General features: G+C 44.1%; 1 protein-coding gene across 1 annotated transcript in view; it reads left to right on the top strand.

Annotated features, from left to right (window-relative positions):
• The window catches only part of LOC137352062 (galactosylgalactosylxylosylprotein 3-beta-glucuronosyltransferase 2-like), a 315,900-nt gene that overhangs the window by 124,317 nt on the left and 169,371 nt on the right, over positions 1-22,212 (top strand). Inside the window, exon 2 of the mRNA XM_068017108.1 lies at positions 3,617-3,761. Within this exon, the coding sequence (XP_067873209.1) occupies positions 3,617-3,761 (145 nt within the window). The remainder of the gene's footprint in view (positions 1-3,616; positions 3,762-22,212) is intronic.

Consider the following 22,212-nt stretch of genomic DNA (forward strand, 5'->3'; position numbering starts at 1 on the left):
AAAATAAGAAGGAGTTTGCAACTTCGATGTTGAGCTTTCATGTCGTATGTTTTCTTGAATGCCTCTTTTTCCTTTCCTCGTCATCTAAGACTAACTCACTGATCTGAGACAGACATGCTAAGAAATAAAAGCAAAATACTGCAGGTGTTGGAAACCTGAAATAAAATCAAAAAATGCTGGAAATACTCAGCAGGTCTGGCAGCATCTGTGGGGAGAGAAGCAAAGTTAACGTTTCAGGTCAGTGACCTTTCATCAGAACTGGCAAAGGTTAGAAATGGAATAGATTTTAAGCAAATAAAGTGGGGGTGGGGCAAAAGATAACAAAAGGGAAGGGTTTGATAGGACAGAGAGTCACAGAGAATAACTGACCAGAAGGTAATGGAGCAAAGGCAAAGGGTGTGTTAATGGTGTGCTGAAAGAGAAAGCATTAGTGCAGAGCGGGTATTCAATGACCGAATAATGAACAGCCCTGGCCAAAAGCACAAACATGAAAAAAAAACAGTGGGCAGGCACATGGTAAAAAAAAAATGAATAATGAAACAAACTACAATAAAATAAAAAGAAAAAAAGAAAACTAAAAATAAAAAGGGGGTCATGCTTTGAAATTATTGAACTCAATGTTCAGTCTGGAAGGCTGTAGAGTGCCTGATCGGTAAATGAGATGCTGTTCCACGAGCTTGCATTGGTGTTCACTGGAACACTACAGCAAGGCCAGGACAGATATGTGGACAGTAGAGCGAGGTGGGGTGGAGGGGGGATGGTGTTGAAATGGCAAGCGACATGAAGTTCGGGGTTATATTTTCGGACTGAGCGAAGGTGTTCCGCAAAACGGTGACCTAATCTGCGTTTGGTCTCCCCAGTGTAGAGGAGACCACATTGTGAGCAGTGAATACAGTATACTAAATTGAAAGAAGTACAAGTAAATCGCTGCTTCACCTGAAAGGCGTGTTTGGGGCCTTGGCTAGTGAGGAGAGTGGAGGTAAAAGGGCAGGTATTACACCTCCTACAATTGCATGGAAAGGTGCCATAGGCAAGGGATGAAGTGTCAGGGGTAATGGAGGAGTGGACCAGGATGTCATGGAGGGAACGATCCCTTCGGAATACTGACAGGGAAGGGGAGAGGAAGATACGTTTGGTAGTAGCATCACGCTGGAGGTGGCAGAAATGGCGGAGGATGATCGTTTGGATGTGGAGGCTAATGGGGTGGAAGGTGAGGACAAAGGGAACCCTGGCGCGGTTCTGGGAGGGAAGGGAAGGGGTGAGGATAGAGGTGCAGGAAATGGGCCGGACACAGTTGAGGGCCCTGTTAACCGCAGTGGGGGGGAATCCTCGGTTGAGGAAAAAGGAAGACATATCAGAAGCACGTTGTGGAAGGTTGCATCATCAGAGCAGATGCCTCGGAAACAGAGAAACAGGGAGAATGGAATGGAGTCCTTACAGGAGGCAGGGTGTGAAGAAGTGCAGTCGAGGTAGCTGTGGGAGTCAGTGGGCTTATAATGAATATTAGTAGACAGCCTATCCCCAGAGATGGAGACAGAGAAGTCGAGGAAGGGAAGGGCAGTGTCAGAGATAGATCATGTGAAGTTGAGAGAAGGTTGAAAATTGGAAGCAAAGTTGATAAAATTTTCCAGTTCGGACTGGGAGCGGGAAACGGCACCGATACAGTCATCAATGTACCGGAAAGCTAAGAAATAACTTGGAAACAGTTACCAGGACCAAGCAGAATTGAAACAAGTCTGCCTAATTTATAAAGAGCTAATCAAACACCGATTTGAACAAATCACACAGAACATTTGTATTTGAATTGAATCTTTTCTCAGACCTTATTTCGGAGGTTAAATGCTATTGCTACAGGGCTTATTCTCCAAGAGGCATTTTTGGTGGGAGCAGTTTTTACAGGGATCACTGGTTCTGAAGTTGCAGGACCCCCCGATGTTCTGCCCAGTCATTTTGTGAACCGCACCAATTATACATTAAATTGGTGAATAGGAGCTTAGAAAATACGATGGATGATATTAGCCTCCCTCCCTCCTTTCAAAGCCAGTCATGTCAGGCAGGTGGCGGAGTCTATGTGGGCTTCCCTACACAGGGAGTTCCTGCTTACCCAGCTCAGACTGGAGAAGAGGATGCTGAGTGAGATGAGGTGTACTGCTGCCAGGTCGGTGTAAATGGGCCCCAGTGGTCAGGTCCAGGCTAAGGAAATGGCCTTTGCAATGGAGGCCAAAGGAGGAACAGAATGGGGTCTCTGGGGTGGGTGGGGGGAGGGTTACTGCCCTCTCTCAGGTAGTTGGCAAGCCCGAGAGTATCCAGTAGCATAGGCAGGTGTACACCCAAAGTGATGTGGCTTCATGATCTGCCCTACAACAAATTCTAGACGGGTTGGCACTACAGGGATAATCCCAACATAACTGCTGGGATTGTGTCCAGCACATTTACAAGTCTTTTGTTTCTGGCATCGTTTTTGGGAAGAATGAAGAATGTTGACCAGGACACCAGGAAAACTCCATGCTGCTTTTCAAATAATGTCATGGGATCTTTTGCATCCATCTGAGCAGGCAGCTGGGTCTTGCTTGAATGTCTCATCTGAGAGATAGCATCTCAGACAATGCAGCACTCCCTCAGTACAACAACTCTTCTGACTGATGTTTTGCCTATTGAATTGCAAAAGACTTTCATAGTGTTTTATTTTCATTTGAATAGGACACATTGATTGTAACACACCATATCCATGTGTCCTAAGTCATTTCAGTTCAGTGATGAGTCTGTTACGATAAACCAAATAACTGCTGTTGGCAATCTTTGATTTAGGCTTAAAGTGACGGATGTAGTATCTTGAACACTTCAGAGCTGTTCCAAGTGCCAGTCTCAAAGTTAGTATTAAGAGGAGGGGGAGCACCTGAAATCTAATAAAAGTACTGAACATTTAAGTATTTAAATACATTGATTATAGCCTTGCAGAATGGCAATAATTAGTGGAAGTTTAATTGGTTTAAAGTACTGAATCCTTAACTAGGAATAATCATATCCTCTGTCAAAACCCATGAGTCTGATCCCGAATGCAGAGACAGTCAATCTTACAAACATGACACCTTCTTATTATATGTTGAGTACAGTCAGCCTGGCAAACTGCCTTTCTCACTATTCCAAATAGTCAAAGCACCAAATGATCAGTTATCACATACCTGACAACCTCCCATACTGCCAATGTCACATGCATTTTGAATGTGCCCTGACTTTCAGATTCTCAGAATGTTTAACATTAAAATAGAGATTTAAAAAAAATTAGAGACACTACCTTGGATTGGCCTCTTTCCCTGGCAATGCTTATAAAACACCACACTCGTGAAATTTTCACATTTGGTATTACATCCTCAAGGCAGTGACTGCCCTGGAATACAACGTCAGACAAACTCACTCTATCTTTTGATTTCTTTCTTCACATGTGAATCTGGACCATATGTTTGTCAGCAGGCCACTGATCCTGGGGTGCATCACACATGCTGTCTCCCAGCAAGGGTTACTGGATATTGTAATGGCGTTTTTTGTGCTTGAAGGTGATCACTGAGCCTCATATGACTGCAAATCAATACATTGTGTGTTTTGGCACTTTTTGCAGATGCGTTCAACCCAAAAGGTAGCTGTGTGGCCTGTTGGATTTGTGGGTGGACGTCTCTATGAGCGCCCTCTGGTGGAACACGGCCATGTGGTCGGCTGGTACTCGGGCTGGAGAGCAGGCAGACCCTTCGCGATTGATATGGCAGGTAAGCCCAATACTGACTTCCTTTCATTTTCAAAGTAATAGAGTAAGCTGTACCGATTTGGAGCCAATCTTTAACTCCTACTTTATCTGGTATTGGTTTTAGTCAGCTTTCACATTGGCCCAATGACACATTGCAGACACTGTAACAGTTTTATATTATCATTAACACTACTCTCACCTTTCAGAGTTAATGCACATCAAAAAGTCACTGAGTAATTACTGCAATTACAGACTTCTATGTAAGTAAAACACCTTGACCCAACATGTGTGGAAAGTCAGTACCATTTAGAACATAGGTCAGTTTTCTACTTAATGTGCTTTTAACATGTGAACTTTTAGTAGTGTTGTTATGGCATTGGACTGAAATATGTAAATCCAATCATTTTAATTCTTTTAAAGATTGCAACCACTGTAAACTTGAGATGTTTCTTAATGATCTGGATTTTGTGGTAGTAATGATGGTGAAACTGTCAGCATTCATTGTCATTTCTGAAACTGGTAGCAATGTCAGGAGTTTACATATGCATAGTTAAACATGGAGATCCAGAAGTTGCTGTCAGTAATTCTACATTTCTCCAGAGGGTGGCCGTTGAGGCATCCCCAGGCCGCAATCAATGGAACCGCCGAGAAGTTAAACTCTACTGCTGGTTTCACTGTAAAAACCCTTGAAAAAGTTACACCTTGTTGAATGAAGTGTAACTGGGCTTTTAACAGTGTAGTAACTTCATAATGACTGCGAAACACACAGACTGGCCCTGATAAAAACTAATTTTATATTTGTGGAATGTCAAATTTCTCCATAATGATAAACTCCACATAATTTTAAAATATTGTTTTTTTTACTGGTTTAAGGTATTTCAGTTTCTACCTTAATCCCATGTGTATGTCCCAATCATTTATTTCACTCTCTATAAAAGTTAATTAAAAGTGAATGATAATCAGTGGTTTTCACTTTCTGGTTTGCTGTCTGTGAGAAGACTTCAATGTGATTGGCTGCTTACCCTGCTTGATGACATCACTGGCGTTGGACACCTGGAGATCCCCTAGGCTTGGCACCAGATTCAAGCTAACATTGGGAAATCCAGGCCACAGAGCTCACTTGATCTTTTTGGGCAGCTTTCTTCGAGATCAGCGGCCTGTGGCGTCACTTTGCTGCTGACTGTGAAATCTGAGTTTATGGTAAAGGTGAAGCAGATTAAAAATGAAGGAAGCCTGGAATTATTTTGTTTTGAATCTGTTGAAGGTTCAGATTTTAAAAAATGTTACCTTTATTGTCATGAATATTTTACTTTGCGGATTAATTTTAGCAAAAAAGTAGATGTAAATAAAATGTGAGCTAAAGTAATAAGCAAGTTTACTTCCATTGTTACTATTCGTCTCAATTTCTCATAGCTGAAAATGTATGTATGAAGAATAAAGGAAATAAAACCTTGTTACAGGATTATTAAAGAGAAATTTTGTTAAAGGTCGATTTCTCTCAGTGGAGGATACAACAGAAAAATGCGCACTGAACTTCCATTGAGAATGGATGTTAATCGTGTAAAAGGAGGAGAAGTGAATTGAACGAGGAACTTTTTTGGCAGGTCAAAGAGTGGTTTCAGTGGCCTTTTTAATCTATATCTTTGTTTAATACCAGCTAAAGGAGAGGGAAGCTTGGCAGCCTGAAAATCATGGGAAACACATTATCTAGAGAATCGATAATATCAAGGACTGGACCTATCATCAATTTAGCATGATTACATAGTAGTCACAGCACAGGAACAGGCCCTTCAAGCCTAATGTGGCTACGTTGATATTTATGCTCTACACTAGCATTCTCCCACTTTATTTCATCTAACCTTATCAGCTTTTCCTTCTGCTACATGTACTTATCCAGCTTCCCCTTAAATGTATCTATATTTTAATTTATTTGTTTGTTCATGGGATATGGGCAGCATTTATTGCCCATCCCTAATTGCCCTTGAGAAGGTGGTGGTGAGCTGCTTTCTTGAACCACTGCAGTCCATGGGGTGTAGGTACACTCACAGTGCTGTGAGGAAGGGAGATCCAGGATGTTGACCCAGCGACAGTGAAGGAACGGCGATATAGTTCCAAATCAGGATGGTGTGGGCTGGGAGGATAATTTGCAGGTGCTGGTGATCCCATGCATGTGCTGCCTTTGTCATTCTCGGTGGTAGAGGTTGTGGGTTTGGAAGGTGCTGGCAAAAGAGCCTTGGTGAGTTGCTGCTTTGCATCTTATATATGGTACACACTGCTGCCACTGTGCGTTAGTGGTGAAGAAGTGAATGTTGAAGATAGCAGATGGGATGCCAATCAAGCGGACTACTTTGTCCTGGATGGCGTCGAGCTTCTTGACCATGTTGGAGCTGTACCCATCCAGGCAAGAGGAGAGTATTACATCACACTCCTGACTTGTACTTTATCGATGGTGGACAGGCATTGAGACAGGAGATGAGTTACTCGCCGCAGAATTCCCAGCCTCTGATTTGCTCTTATGCCACAGTATTTATGTAGATGGTCCAGTTCAGTGTCTGGTCAATGGTAACACCCAGAATATGTGTGAGTGTGAGGTGATTCACTTTGGAAGGAGTAACAGGAATGCAGAGTACTGGGCTAATGGGAAGATTCTTGGTAGTGTAGATGAACAGAGAGATCTTGGTGTTCAGGTACATAAATCCCTGAAAGTTGCTACCCAGGTTAATAGGGCTGTTAAGAAGGCATATGGTGTGTTAGCTTTTATTAGTAGGGGGATCGAGTTTCGGAGCCACGAGATCATGCTGCAGCTGTACAAAACTCTGGTGAGACCGCACCTGGAGTATTGCGTGCAGTTCTGGTCCCCGCATTATAGGAAGGATGTGGAAGCTTTGGAAAGGGTGCAGAGGAGATTTACTAGGATGTTGCCTGGTATGGAGGGAAGGTCTTACGAGGAAAGGCTGAGGGACTTGAGGTTGTTTTCGTTGGCGAGAAGGAGGAGGAGAGGTGACTTAATAGAGACATATAAGATAATCAGAGGGTTAGATAGGGTGGATAGTGAGAGTCTTTTTCCTCGGATGGTGATGGCAAACACGAGGGGACATAGCTTTAAGTTGAGGGGTGATAGATATAGGACAGATGTTAGAGGTAGTTTCTTTACTCAGAGAGTAGTAGGGGCGTGGAACGCCCAGCCTGCAACAGTAGTAGACTCGCCAACTTTAAGGGCATTTAAGTGATCATTGGATAGACATATGGATGAAAATGGAATAGTGTAGGTCAGATGGTTTCACAGGTCGGCACAACATCGAGGGCCGAAGGGCCTGTACTGCGCTGTAATGTTCTAAATTCTAAATTCTAAATATTGATAGTGGGGGATTCAGCGATGGTAATACCATTGAATGTCAAGGGGAGATGGTTAGATTCTCTCTTGTTGGATAGTCATTGCCTGGCACTAGTGTGGTGCAAATGTTACTTGCCATTTATCAGTCCAAGGCTGGATGTTGTCCAGGTCCTGCTGCATTTCTACACGGATTGCTTCAGTATCTGTGGAGCCATGAATGGTGTTGAACATTGTGCAATCATCAGCGAATATCCCCACTTTTGCCCTTATGATTGAAGAAAGGTCATTGATGAAGCAGCTGAAGATGATTGGGCCTAGGACACTACCCTGAGGAACTCCTGCAATGATGTCCTGGGACTGAGATGATTGACCTCCAACAACCACAACCATCTTCCTTTTGACTACGTATCACTCCAACCAGCAGAGAGTTTTCCTCCTGATTCCCATTCGCTCCAGTTTTGCTCGGGTTTCTTGATGCCATATTCAGTCAAATGTTGTCTTGATGTCACCTCACCTCTGGAAGTCAGCTCTTTTGTCAATGTTTGGACCAAGGCTGTAATGAGGTCACGAGCTGAGTGACCCTGGCAGAACCCAAACTGAGTGTCACTGAGCAGGTTATTGCTGAGCAAGTGCCACTTGATAGCATTGTCAATGACACCTTCCATCACCTCAACTACTCCCTGTGGTAGCAAGCTCCACATTATTAATGCTCTCTGAGTAAAAGAAGCTTCTCCTGAATTCCCTATTGAATTTATTAGCAACTATCTTATATTTATGGCCCCTAATTTTAATGATGGAAGGTGAATGCCTAACAGGGGTTCTGGCACAGTCAGACATGTACACTACATAAACAGTGGCAGGTAAGGTCACTGCTTCCCTCAGCTTTAATGCCATAGGATCCATGCAGACACTCGGGAGGCATTACAGAACTTGTCGCTAGCTAATCCATTGCTGAGTAAAGCAGGCAACTGAGAATCCATTTTGACAAACACTCGGCTGCATGTTCTTGAGCAGAAACTTTGTGGAGCAGCAGCAGCAGCGACAGTCGGAGTTTCTCAACATTGATGAGCTGCCAAATTACAGGGTGTCCATCTGGGTTCTAATAGCAAAACTGTTGTTTCCTCAGTGTTCAAATGGTACGTACCACCCACTCCATAAACTGTAGCTTATCAATACACATCATACATCCTTCATCATGGATGACACTTTCATTCTGAGTCAATCAGATATCACACAGATATTGGAAGGAGAAGGAAGGATAGATTGTTTGCTGCTTGGACATATAGGTTACTCAGTGCAACCACAGATCATAACACCTGTGCTTTACCCTGTGTACCATCAACGACAACTTGTATTTATATAGCACCTTTCATAGAATCATAGAATGGTTACAGCACAGAAGGAGGCCATTCAACCCATCGTGTCCATACTGTCTCTCTGAAGGAGCAATTCACCTAGTGCCACTCCCTTGCCTTCTCCCCATATCCCTGCACATTCTTCCTTTTCAGATAATTATCCAATTCCCTCTTGAAAGCATCAATTGAATCTGCCTCCACAACACTCTCAGGCAGTGCATTCCAGATCCTAACCACTCACTGTGTGAATACATTTTTCCTCATGTCACCATTGCTCCTTTTGCTAATAACCTTAGATCTGTGTATTCTGGTTTCAATTCTTCCACCAATGGGGGCAGTTTCTCCCTATCTACTCTGTCCAGACCCCTCATGATTTTAAATACCTCTATCAAATCTCCTCTCCACCCTCTCTTCTCCAAGGAAAACAGCCCCAAATTCTCCAATCTATCTACATCCCTGTAACAATTCTCGTGAATCTTTTCTGCACCCTCTCTAACACCTTCACACCTTTCCTAAAGTGTGGTGCCTAGAACTGAACACAATACACCAATTGAGGCCGAACCAGTGTTTTATACAAGTTTAACATAACTTCCCTGCTTTTGTATTCTATTTCTCTATTAATAAAGGCCCGAATACTGTCTGCTTTGTTAACCGCGCTCTCAACCTGTCCTTCCATCTTCAATGATTTATGCACATATACAATCAGGTCCCTCTGCTCCTGCACCCCCCTTTAGAATTTAGCCCTTTTTTTTACATTGTCTCGCCACATTCTTTCAGCCAAAATGAATCACTTCACACTTCTCTGCGTTAAATTTCATCAGTCACTTGTCCGCCCATTCCACCAACCTGTCTGTGTCCTTTTGAAGTTCCTCACAGTTAACAATACTTCCAAGCTTTGTATCATCTGCAAGTTTTGAAATTGTGCCCTGTACACCAAGGTCGAGGTTATTAATATATATCAGGAAAAGCAAGGGTCCTAAATGCGATCCCTGGGGAACTGGACTATAATTCCTTCCTCCAGTCCCATAAACATCCATTAACCACAACTCTCTGTCTCCTGTCACTCAGCCAATTTTGTATTCATGTTGCTACTGTCTTTTTTATTCCATGGGCTCTAACTTTATTGACAACCCCTATTGTATGGCACTTTATCAAATGACTTTTGGAAGTCCATGCATCGAGGAACCGGACCTGCTAGGGAGCACCTAAACATCGGGAGCAGATAAATACAGTGTGAGGCTCAGGGCCTTCACCTGTCTTCAGGGAGTGGAGAGGAGCCAGACCTGCGAGAGGTGCTGCAGGAGTCGGCACGAGCTGACTGAGTTTGAAAAAAGAATCAAACAGTGGCATCACAGGAAAGCTGTAAGGTAATTGGCTGGTGAGTAACTGCTATTAGAGAGTGTCTGTAAATAGCTAGGTTAGTACACTAAAATAAAAGCAAAATGTTGCAGATGCTGGAAATCTGAAATAGAAACAGAAAATGCTGGAATATTCAGCAAATCCCACAGCATCTTTGTAGAGAGAAACAGAGTTAACGCTTCAGGTCTGTGACCTTTCAGGTTAGGGTGCAAGTGTTAATAACTGGAAATTAGAAAAACATTAAAAAAAGTTTAAAAAAGAATATTTTAAGTAGTTACATTATAATTAATTCTAAGGGTAATTCTACTTTCTACTTTCTCGTGTCCAGTTTGTAATAAATAGTCTGTAAAATAAAGTTATGGCAGGGCAGCTCAGTCACGTGGAATGTGCATCCTGTGACTTGTGGGAAGTCGTGGATGCTTCGCGTGGCTTAGAGACCACATATACAGGAAGTGTCACCAGCTGCAGAAACTTGAGCGTCGGGTTTCGAAACTCAAGCGATGGCTGGAGTCACTGTGGTGCATCTGTAAAGCTGAGAACTACGTGGATAGAACGTTTAGGGAGGTGGTCAGACTGCAGGTAAAGAGAGTGCATGCAGAGAGGGAATGGGTGACCGCCTGACAGTCTAGTAGGACCAGGCAAATACTGCAGAAGTCCCCTGAGACGATCTCGCCTGCTAGCCGGTTTTCTGTTTTGGCTACTGGTGAGGGCAATGGAGGAGTGCAGCAAGAGCCAAGTGCATGGCACCACGGGTGGCTCAGCTGCACAGGAGGGGAGGAAAAAGAGTGGAAGAGCGGCAGTGACAGGAGATTCATTAGTTTGGGGAACAGACAGGCATTTCTGTGGCCGTAGACGTTCCTCCAGGATGGTGTATTGCCTCCTTGATGCCAGGGTCAAGGATGTCACAGAGTGGCTGCAGGACATCCTGCTGGGGGAGGGAGAACAGTCAGAGGCTATGGTTCACATTGGTATCAAAGACATAGATAGAAAGAGGGATGAGGTTCTCAAAGCAGATTTTAAAGAGCTAGGAAAGAGATTAAAAAGTAGGAGATCAAAGGCAGTAATCTCAGGATTACTTCCAGTGCCACGTACTGGTGAATACAGAACTAGAAGGATAGAGCGCATGGCTGGAGAGATGGTGCAGGAGGAATGGCTCTAGACTTCTGAGGCACTTGGACCGGTTATGGGGCAGGTGGGTCCTGTACAAGGAGGGCGGGCTGCACCTTAGCTGGGCCAGGACCAATATCCTCGCAGGAAGATTTGCTAGTGCTGTTGGGGAGGGTTTAAAGTAGCTCAGCATGTGGATGGGAACCTGAGAGGGATTTCAGATAGGAGAGAAACAAAGCTGGTAATGGTAGGAAGAAAGATAAGAGAAATTGAGAGGCAGCAGACAGTATCAGATAGGGTCAAAATACTGAAAAATGTTTAAAAAGACACAGCATTCACAACAAGGTAGATGAATTGACAGCACAAATAGAAGTAAAGGAGTATGATCTAATTGCCATTGTACAGACATGGCTGCAGGGTGACCAAAACTAGGAACTGAATATTCAAGGGTATTTCACATTTAGGAAGGATAGTCAAAAAGGTAAATGAGGTGGGGTAGTGCTGTTAATAAAGGATGAGATCAGAACATGAGTAAGAGAGGATCTTAGATCGGAAGATCAAGATGTAGAATCAGCTTGGGTGGAACTAAGAATCAACAAGGGGCAGCAAACATTGGTGGCAGATGTTTATAGGCCACCAAACAGTAGTGGTAATGTAGGGCATGGTATAAATCAGGAAATTAGAGGTGCGTGTAACAAGGATAATACAGTACTCATGGGGGATATCAATCTACATATCGACGGGGTAAACCTAATTAGCAGCAAAGCTGTGGAGGACAAATTCCTGGAATATATACGAGATAGTTTTCTAGGACAGTATGTTAAGGAACCCACCAGAGCAGGATTGTCCAACATACTGCCAGCAGGCCAGGATCTGGCCCGCCATAGGTTTCCATCATTTCGGCATGTGTAAACTGTACCCGGGCTGTTCCTCATCCTTACCAGGGGTCCATGACTGGAGATGAGAAATTTTCCATTGGCTTCCTCTTGCAGACTGGCTTTTCAAAATATCGCAAGTTACAGATTCGCAGCTGACAGGTGCTGACATCAGAGACAGCGGTTTCCAAACTTCAGACAGATTCGGGTTTTCCATTGGGCTTTTAAAAAAGTCAGAACCTGCCGGAAACCCCAAATCTGTCTGAAGTTGTGAAACTGCTGTCCCGATATCGGCAGCTGTCAGCTGTGAAACTGGCTTGTAATCTCTTTTCAAAAAGCTGACCAACCATCTGCTGAGCATTCCCAGTCTCTGAAACTGTCAGAGAGAGGGAAGGGGACAGAGAGAGAGAGAGGAGGAGAAAGAGAGATAGAGGGGGAACAGAGAGAGAGAAAGGGGGACACAGAGAGAGAGAAAGGACAGAGAGAGAGATGGGGAGCAAAGAGATAGAGAGAGGGGGGGATCAGAGAGAGGAGGGCCAGAGGGAGAGGAACAGGGAGAGAGAGAGAGGGTACAGAGAGAAAGGAGTACAAAGAGAGAGAGGGAGGACAGAGGGGCAGAGAGAGAAAGAGGGGGAACACAGAGAGCAAGGACAACACAGAGGGAGGGGACACAGAGAGCGAGGACAACACAGAGGGGGAAAGCAACAAAGAAAAGGGAACACAGAGAAGGGGAGACACAGGAGGGGGCAGAGGGAGAGAGACAGAGACAGAGAGAGAAAGAGAGATGGGGACAGAGTGATCACAATCACTCCTGACAGATGGACATCTATCTGGAATACTCCACATCGCTACAACAAGTGTGCGAGCAGACATTGACTACTTGTGCAAGCAAAAAAGTACCAGGTGTCTCACTAAAACAGTGTCCAACAGTGCGCCATCCCTGAGCCCCCACGATATTACACACGGAGGCTGATTTAAATAGAGAGGGCGGAGCGGACACCCCTTGATGACGTAGAGGGGCCGGCCACCGCCTCCCCGGTAACAGCGTCCAGTGCCATTGCACCAACACCAGCACCATTGTTAAAGGGCTTTAAACCCTTAGAATTACTTGTAATTTTTAAAGGTACAGCATTCTTCAATTTTTATTAACAAATAATAAAAATGTGGATGGCCCTTCCCCAACCCTCCCATTAGTCATTTCAATGCCTGAAATGACCAACACTTGCCTTTTTCCCTACCCACACTTTCACCCCTAACATAGAACATAGAACATAGAACAGTATAGCACAGTGCAGGCCCTTTGGCCCACGATGTTATGCCGACCCTTTAACCTACTCTAAGATCAAACTACCTACATACCCTTCATTCTACTATCATCCATGTACCTGTCCAAGAGTCGCTTAAATGTCCCTAATGTATCTGCTTCTACTACCACCGCTGGCAGTGCATTCCACGCACCCACCACTCTCTGTGTAAAGAACCTACCTCTGACATCTTCCCGAAACCTTCCTCCAATCACCTTAAAATTATGCCCCCTGGTGATAGCCCTTTCCACCCTGGGAAAAAGTCTCTGGCTATCCACTCTATCTATGCCTCTCATCATCTTGTACACCTCTATCAAGTCACCTCTCATCCTTCTTCGCTCCAATGAGAAAAGCCCTAGCTCCCTCAATCTTTCTTCATAAGACATGCCCTCCAATCCAGGCAGCATCCTGGTAAATCTCCTCTGCACCCTCTCTAAAGTTTCCACATCCTTCCTATAATGAGGCGACCAGAACTGAACACAATATTCCAAGTGTGGTCTAACCAGGGCTTTATAGAGCTGCAGCATAACCTCGCGGCTCTTAAACTCAATCCCCCTGTTAATGAAAGCCAACACACCATACGCTTTCTTAACAACCCTATCAACTTGGATGGCAACTTTGAGTGATCTATGGACATGGACCCCAAGATCCCTCTGTTCCTCCACACTGCCAAGAATCCTATCTTTAAGCCTGTATTCTGCATTCAAATTCGACCTTCCAAAATGAATCACTTCACACTTTTCCAGGTTGAACTCCATTTGCCACTTCTCAGCCCAGCTCTGCATCCTGTCAATGTCCCGTTGTAACCTACAACAGCCCTCCACACTATCCACAACTCCAGCAACCTTTGTGTCATCGGCAAACTTACTAACCCAGCCTTCCACTTCCTCATCCAAGTCATTTATAAAAATCACAAAGAGCAGAGGTCCCAGAACAGATCCCTGCAGAACACCACTGGTCACCGAGCTCCATGCTGAATACTTTCCATCTACTACCACCCTCTGTCTTCTATGGGCCAGCCAATTCTGTATCCAGACAGCCAACTTTCCCTGTATCCCATGCCTCCTTACTTTCTGAATGAGCCTACCATGGGGAACCTTATCAAACGCCTTGCTAAAATCCATATACACCACATCCACTGCTCTTCCTTCATCAATGTGTTTTGTCACATCCTCAAAGAATTCAATAAGGCTTGTGAGGCATGACCTGCCCCTCACAAAGCCATGCTGACTATCTCTAACCAAACTATGCTTCTCCAAATAATCATAAATCCTGTCTCTCAGAATCCTCTCCAATAATTTGCCCACCACCGACGTAAGACTGACTGGTCTATAATTCCCAGGGTTATCCCTATTCCCTTTCTTGAACAAGGGAATAACATTTGCCACCCTCCAATCATCTGGTACTATTCCAGTGGACAGTGAGAACGCAAAGATCATCGCCAAAGGCACGGCAATCTCTTCCCTCGCTTCCCGTAATAACCTTGGGTATATCCCGTCAGGCCCCGGGGACTTATCTATCCTTGTGTCTTTCAAAATTTCCAGCACCTCCTCCTTCTTAACATCAACCTGTTCGAGCATATCAGCCTGTTTCACACTGTCCTCACAAACGTCCAGGTCCCTCTCACTGGTGAATACTTACTTTTGCCCTTCAACCCCTTCCCACCATCCCCACATCCAATAAAATGTGATTTCCCCACTGCCCCACTCCTCCCGCCCTGAAAATTGTATTCCTCCCCCCTGCCCACCAGGTTCTCGCCTCGGAACTCTGTACCCCGTGGCGGTGAGGGGCCGGTAAAATTCAGCCCAAGGGTTGCAAAAAAATGTCCCAAAAATATTAGAGAACCAAGGGACTAGCGAGAATGAGGAATTGAAAGAAATTAGTTTTTTTTATTAGTTCGTGGGATCTGGGCTTGGCTGGCTATGCCAGCATTTATTGCCCATTCCTAATTGCCCTTAAGAAGGTGGTGGTGAGCTGCCTTCTTGAACAACTGCGCCCGGTGGCACGGCTGGGACTAAGAGCTGCTGGCCCGCTGATTGGTCGGCAGCTCTATTAGGCGGGACTTCCTACCTCAAGCAGGTGGACATCCCTCCTCAGAGCAATTGAAGCCCGATGACCCGCAAAATACAGGTCAGATCCCCAGTCGGTGGCCAGCTCCCGTCTGCCTAGGGTAAAATCCCGGCCATAGTTCCAAGTTAGGATGGTGTGCGTCTTGGAGGGGAACTTGCAGGTGGTGGTGTTCCTGTGCATCTGCTGCCCTTGTGCTTCTAGATGGTAGAGGTCACGGGTTTAGAAGGTGCTGTCGAAGGAGTTTTGGTGATTTGCTGTCGTGCATCTTGTAGATGGTACACACTGCTGCCACTGTGGGTCGGCGGTAGAGGAAGTGAATGTTGAGGGTGGTGGATCGGGTGCCAATCAAGCGGGCTGCTTTGTCCTGGATGGTATCGAGCTTCTTGACTGTTGTTGGAGCTGCACTCATCCAGTCAAGTGCAGAGTATTCCATCACACTCTGACATGTGCCTTGTAGATGGCGGACAGGCTTTGGGGAGTCAGGAGATGAGTTACTCGTCAGAGAATTCCCAGCCTCTGACCTGTTCTTGTAGCCGCAGTATTTAGGTGGCCAGTCCAGTTCAGTTTACGGTCAGTGAGTATCAGTAAAAAAAAAGTATTGGAGAAATTAATAGGACTGAAAGCTGATAAATCCCCTGGACCTGATGATCTACATCCCAGAGTGTTGAAGGAGGTGGCTGAAGAGATAGTGGATGTGTTGGTCATCATCTTCCAAAATTCTATAGATTCTGGAACAGTTCCTGCAGATTGGAAAGTAGCAAATGTAACCCCACGATTTAAGAAAGGAGGGAGAGAGAAAATAGGGAACGACAGACCTATTAGCCTTACATCAGTAGTAGGGAAAATGCTAGAATCTATTATAAAGGATGTGAATACTGGACACTTAGAAAATAATGGTAGGATTGGGCAGAATCAACATGGATTTACAAAAGAGAAATCACATTTGATAAATCTGTTAAAAGTTTTTTGAGGGTGTACTAGCAGAATAGATAAGGGGAACTAGTGAATGTGTTGTATTGGGATTTTCAGAAGCCTTTTGATAAGGTCCCACACAAGCGGTTAGTAAATAAAATTAGAGTACATGGAATTTAGGGTATTATGGCATGGATTGAGAATTGGTTAACTGTCAGAAAGCAGAGAGTAGGAATAAATGGGTCATTCTCAGGTTGGCAGGCTATGACTGGTGGGGTACCACAAGGATCAGTGCTTGAGCCCCAGCTATTCACAATCTATATCAATGATTTGGATGTGGGGACCAAATGTAATATTTCCAAGTTTGCTGATGACACAAAACTAGGTGAGAATGTGAGTTGTGAGGAAGATGCAAAGAGGCTTCAAGGGGATTTAGACAGGATAAATGAGTGGGCCAGAACATGGCAGATGGAATATAATGTGCAAAAGTGTCAAGTTATCCACATTGGTAGGAAAAACAGAAAGGCAGAGTATTTCTCAAATGGTGAGATATTGGGAAGTGTTGATGTCCAAAGGGACCTGGATGTCTTTGTTCATAAGAACATAAGAACTAAGAACAGGAGTAGGCAATTCAGCCCCTCGAGCCTGTTCCGCCATTCAATACGATCATGGCTGATCTCATCTGGGCCTCAACTCCACTTTCCTGCCCATTCTCCATAACCCTTCAACCCATTTCTAATTAAACACCTGTCTATCTCCTCCTTAAATTTACTCAATGTCCCGGCATCCACCGCACTCTGAGGTCGTGAATTTCACAAACTCACGGCCCTTTGAGAGAAGTAATTTCTCCTCATCTCTGTTTTAAACCTTCTACCCCTTATCCTAAAACTATGACCTCTTGTTCGAGATTGCCTGACAAGAGGAAACATTCTCTCTATGTCTACTTTGTCAATCCCCTTAATCATCTTATATACCTCAATTAGATCTCCTCTCATTCTTCTAAACACTAGAGAGTAAAGGTCTAAATTGCTCAATCTCTCTTAATAAGACAAACCCCCCCATCTCTGGAATCAATCCAGTGAACCTCTTCTGAACTGCCTCCAAGCAACTACATCCCTCCTCAAGTAAGGGGACCAAAACTGTACGCAATACTCCAGGTGCAGTCTCACTAATGCCTTGTACAGTTGCAGCAATACTTCCCTACTTTTATTCTCTATATATAAAAGACATTTATAAAAGAAAAAAATAGGTAGGTGGTAGGGGAATATAGGGACAGGTACGGATGTGGTAGGAATATAGGATTAGTGTAGGATTAGTATAAATGGGTGGTTAATGGTCGGCACAGACTCGGTGGGCTGAAGGGCCTTTTTCAGTGCTGTATCTCTAAAAAAAAAATTCCTTTAGCAATAAATGCCAAATTTCCATTGCCTTCCTTATTACCAGCTGTAGCTGCATACTAGTTTTCTGCGATTCGTGCATGAGGACACCCAAATCCCTCTACACCGAAGCATTCTGAAGTTTCTCTCCATTTAGATAATAATTTGCCTTTCTATTCTTTCGACCAAAATGGATAATCTCACTATCTCTATCTGCCAAATTTTGGCCCATTCACCTAACCTATCCATATCCATTTGTAAATTTCTTATTTCTTTATAGAAACTTACTATCTCACCTATTTTGGTATCATCTGCAAATTTGGCTATAGTACCTTCTATCCCTGCATCCAAGTCATTAATATAGATTGTAAATAGTTGGGGCCCGAGGACCGAGCCCTGTGGCACCCCACTAGTTACATCTTGCTAACCAGAAAAAGGCCCATTTATCCTGACTCTCTGTTTTCTGTTGGTTAGCCAATCCTCTATCCAAGCTAATAAATTGCCCCTAACCCCATGTGATCTTACCTTGTGTATTAACCTTTTGCACGGCACCTTATCAAATACCTTCTGCAAGTCCAGATATACTACATCTACAGGATCCCCACTATGCATTTTACTTGTTACATCTTCGAAGAACTCTAGCAAATTAGTCAAACACTATTTACCCTTCATAAAACCATGCTGACTCTGATGGATAGCGTTTTGACTTTCTAAATGTCCTGTGTTTACTTCCTTAATAATGGATTCTAACAATTTCCCAATGACAGATGTTAAACTAACTGCTCATAGTTTCCTACTTTCTGCCTCCTTTTTGAATAAGAGCATTACACTAGCTTTTTTCCAATCCACTGGAACCTTTCCCGTATCCAGGGAATTTTGGAATATTATAACCAGTGGATCCACTATCTCCACTGCCACTTCATTTAAGACCCTAGGATGTAGGCCATCAGGCCCTGGGGACTTGTCTGCCTTCAATCCCAATAGTTTGCTCGGTACTTTTTCCCTAGTGATGATGATTGCTCAAAGTTCCTCCCTTTCTATAACCTTTGCATTACCTGACACTATTGGGATGGTACTATTGTCCTCCACCGTGAAAACTGAGGCAAAATACTGATTTAGTGTCTCTGCCATTTCTCTGTTCCCCTCTATTAACTCCCCTGTCTCATCCTCCAAAGGACCAACATTCACTTTAGCAACTCTCTTCCCTTTTATATACTTATAGAAGCTTTTGCTATCCGTTTTTATATTTTGCACTAGTTTTCTTTCATAATTTACCTTTGCTCTTTTTATTACTTTTTTAGTAACCTTTTGTTGATCTTTAAAAATTTCCCAATCTTTCAGCCTGCCACTGGCCTCTGCAATATGGTATGCCTTAGTTTTTGTCTTTATGTTATCCTTAACTTCCTTGCTTAGCCATGGATGTTTTTTCCCCCTCTTACAATCTTTCTTCCTCTCTGGAATATATTTTAGTTGGGAGGAATTGAATATCTCTTTAAACATCTGGCACTGCTCGTCAACCTATCCTACCTTTCAGTCTTCCTGCCCAGTCCACTAAGGCCAAATCTGTCCTCATGCCTATGTAATTACCTTTGTTTAACTCCAGAACGCTAGTGTGGGACTCCAGTTTCTCGCCCTCAAACTGAATTTGAAATTCTAGCATGCTATGATCACTTTTCCCTGGAGGATCCTTAACAATGAGATCATTAATTAATCCCACCTCATTACACAACGCCAAATCTAGAATAGCCTGCTCCCTGGCTGGTTCCACAACATATTGCTCCAAAAAACAATCTCTAATACATTCAATGAACTCTTCCTCGAGGTTACCCTTGCCAATTTGATTAATCCAGTCGATATGCATATAAAAATCACCCATGATTATTGCTGTTCCTTTCTTACAAGCCCCCAGTATTTCCTGGTTTATACTGTGCCCCACTGCAGAACTACTGTTTGGGGGCCTATAGATTGTTCCCACCAGTGACTTCTTACCCTTGCTATTTCTTATTTCTACCCAGACTGATTCTACGCCTTGATCAGAAGATCATAAGATCATAAGAACTAGGAGCAGGAGTAGGCCGTCCGGCCCATCGAGCCTGCTCCGCCATTCAATAAGATCATGGCTGATCTTTTCGTGGACTCAGATCCACTTACCCGCGCTCCCACCGTATCCCTTAATTCCTTTATTGTTCAAAAAGATATCTACCTTAGCTTTAAAGACGTTTACTGAAGAAGCGTCAACTACTTCACTGGGCAAGGAATTCCATAGATTAACAACCCTCTGGGTGAAGAAGTTCCTTCTTAATTCAGTCCTAAATCTGCTCCCTCTAATCTTGAGGCTATGCCCTCTTGTCCTAGCTTCACCTGCCAGTGGAAACATCCTCTCTACTTGTATCTTATCTATTCCCTTCATGATTTTATATGTTTCTTATAAGATCCCCCCTCATTCTTCTGAACTCCAATGAATATAATCCCAATCTACTCAGTCTCTCCTCATAAGCCAACCCCCTCAACTCCGGAATCAACCTAGTGAACCTCCTCTGCACCCTCTCCAGTGCCAGTATATCCTTTCTCAAGTAAGGAGACCAAAACTGCACACAGCACTCCAGGTGCGGCCTCACCAGTACCTTATACAGCTGCAACATAACCTCTCTGCTTTTAAACTCAATCCCTTTAGCAATGAAGGACAAAATTCCATTTGCCTTCCTAATTACTTGCTGTACCTGCAGACCAACCTTCTGCGATTTATGCACAAGGACACCTAGGTCCCTCTGCATAGCAGCATGCTGCAACTTTTTACCATTCAATTAATAATCCTTTTTACTGTTACTCCTACCGAAATGAATGACTTCACATTTATTAACATTGTATTCCATCTGCCAGACCTTTGCTCACTCACTCAATGTATCTATGTTCCTCTGCAACGTTTCACAGTCATCTGCACACTTTGCTCTGCCACTCATCTTAGTGTCATCTGCAAACTTTGACACCCTACATGTGGTCCCCAACTCCAAATCATCTATATAAATTGTAAATAATTGCGGTCCCAACACCGATCCCTGAGGCACACCACTAGTGACTGATTGCCACCCAGAATAGCACTCATTTATCCCCACTCTCTGCTTCCTGTTAGTCAACCAATCCTCTATCCATGCTAATACTTTACCCCTAACGCCATGCATCCTTATCTTATGCAGCAGCCTCTTGTGCGGCACCTTGTCGAAGGCCTTTTGGAAATCTAGGTACACCACATCCACTGGATCCCCATTGTCCACCTTGCTCGTAATGTCATCATAGAATTCCAAAAGATTTGTCAAGCATGACCTGCCCTTCATGAACCCAGTACCTATATCGTTTCTCACTACAGCACTGACCTCTTCCTTCAATATCAAAGCTACACCACCTCCTTTTCCTTCCTGCCTATCCTTCTGAAATACTGAGTACCCTTGGAGATTCAATTCCCAAACCTGGTTTCCCTGCAACCACATCTCAGTAATTGCCACTAAATCATACCCATTTGTCTCTATTTGCACTGTTAACTCATTAATTTTATTCCAAATGCTTCATGCATTCATATACAAATTTTTAAAGTTTGTTCCATTATCAAATTTCCCTACCTTTTATTTTCTGGTAACGCTCAGCCTCATCACCAACCTGCACTCCTACCTTCTCCTTTAACTTTGACTTCCTAATTTTCCATGTAACTGAATCCTCCCCCCCACTATTTAGTTTAAAGCCCTATCTACAACCTTAGTTATGTGATTCGCCAGGACTGTGGTCCCAGCATGATTCAGGTGGAGTCCATCAGAACAGCTCCCTCCTTCCCCAGTACTGGTGCCAATGTCCTACAAATTCGAACCCATTTCTCCCACACCAATCTTTGAGCCACGCATTTACCTCTTTAATCTTCTTGACCCTGTGCCAATTAGCTCGTGGCTCAGGTAGTAATCCAGAGATTATTACCTTTTTGGTTCTACTTTTTAATTTAGCCCCTAGCTGCTCATATTCCCTCAGCAGAGAGGCGGTGGCATATTGGGGAGGCGGTGGCGTAGTGATATTGTCACTGGACTAGTAACCCATAGACCCAGGGTATTGCTTTTCCACCGCAGAAGGTGGAATTTGAATTCACTTAATAAATCTGGAATTAAAAAGCCAGTCTAATGATGGCCATGAAACCATTGTCGATTGCTGTAAAAACCCATCTGATTCACTAATGTCCTTTAGGGAAGGAAATCTGCTGTCCTTACCTGGTCTGGCCTACATGTGACTCCAGACCCACAGCAATGTGGTTGACTCTTACATGCCCTCTGAAATGGCCTAGCAAGCCACTCTAACCGCTAGCACTGTGGGTGTACCTACCCCACATGGATTGCAGCGGTTCAAGAAGGCAGCTCACCACCACATTCTCAAGGGCAATTAGGGATGGGCAATAAATGCTGGACTGGCCAGTGATGCCCACATCCCATGAATGAATTTTAAAAAAAGCAGAACCTCTAACCTCGTTCTACCTATATCGTTGGTGCCAACGTGGGCCACGACAACTGGATCTTTCCCCTCCCACTCCCTGGTACCAGATAGGCAGCACAGCCTTCGGGACTCTCGATCCTGGCCACAGAGAACAGTGTCTATGCCCCTAACTATACTATCCCTGATTACGACTACATTTCTCTTTTCTCCCCTCACTTGAATGGCTCCCTGTACGACGGTGCTATGGTCAGTTTGCTCATCCTCCCTACAGTCCCTGCTCTCGTCCACACAGGGAGCACGAATCTTGAACCTGGTGG

This window comes from Heterodontus francisci, chromosome 3 (assembly GCF_036365525.1).
Source record: "Heterodontus francisci isolate sHetFra1 chromosome 3, sHetFra1.hap1, whole genome shotgun sequence".
Taxonomy (NCBI): Eukaryota; Metazoa; Chordata; class Chondrichthyes; order Heterodontiformes; family Heterodontidae; genus Heterodontus; species Heterodontus francisci.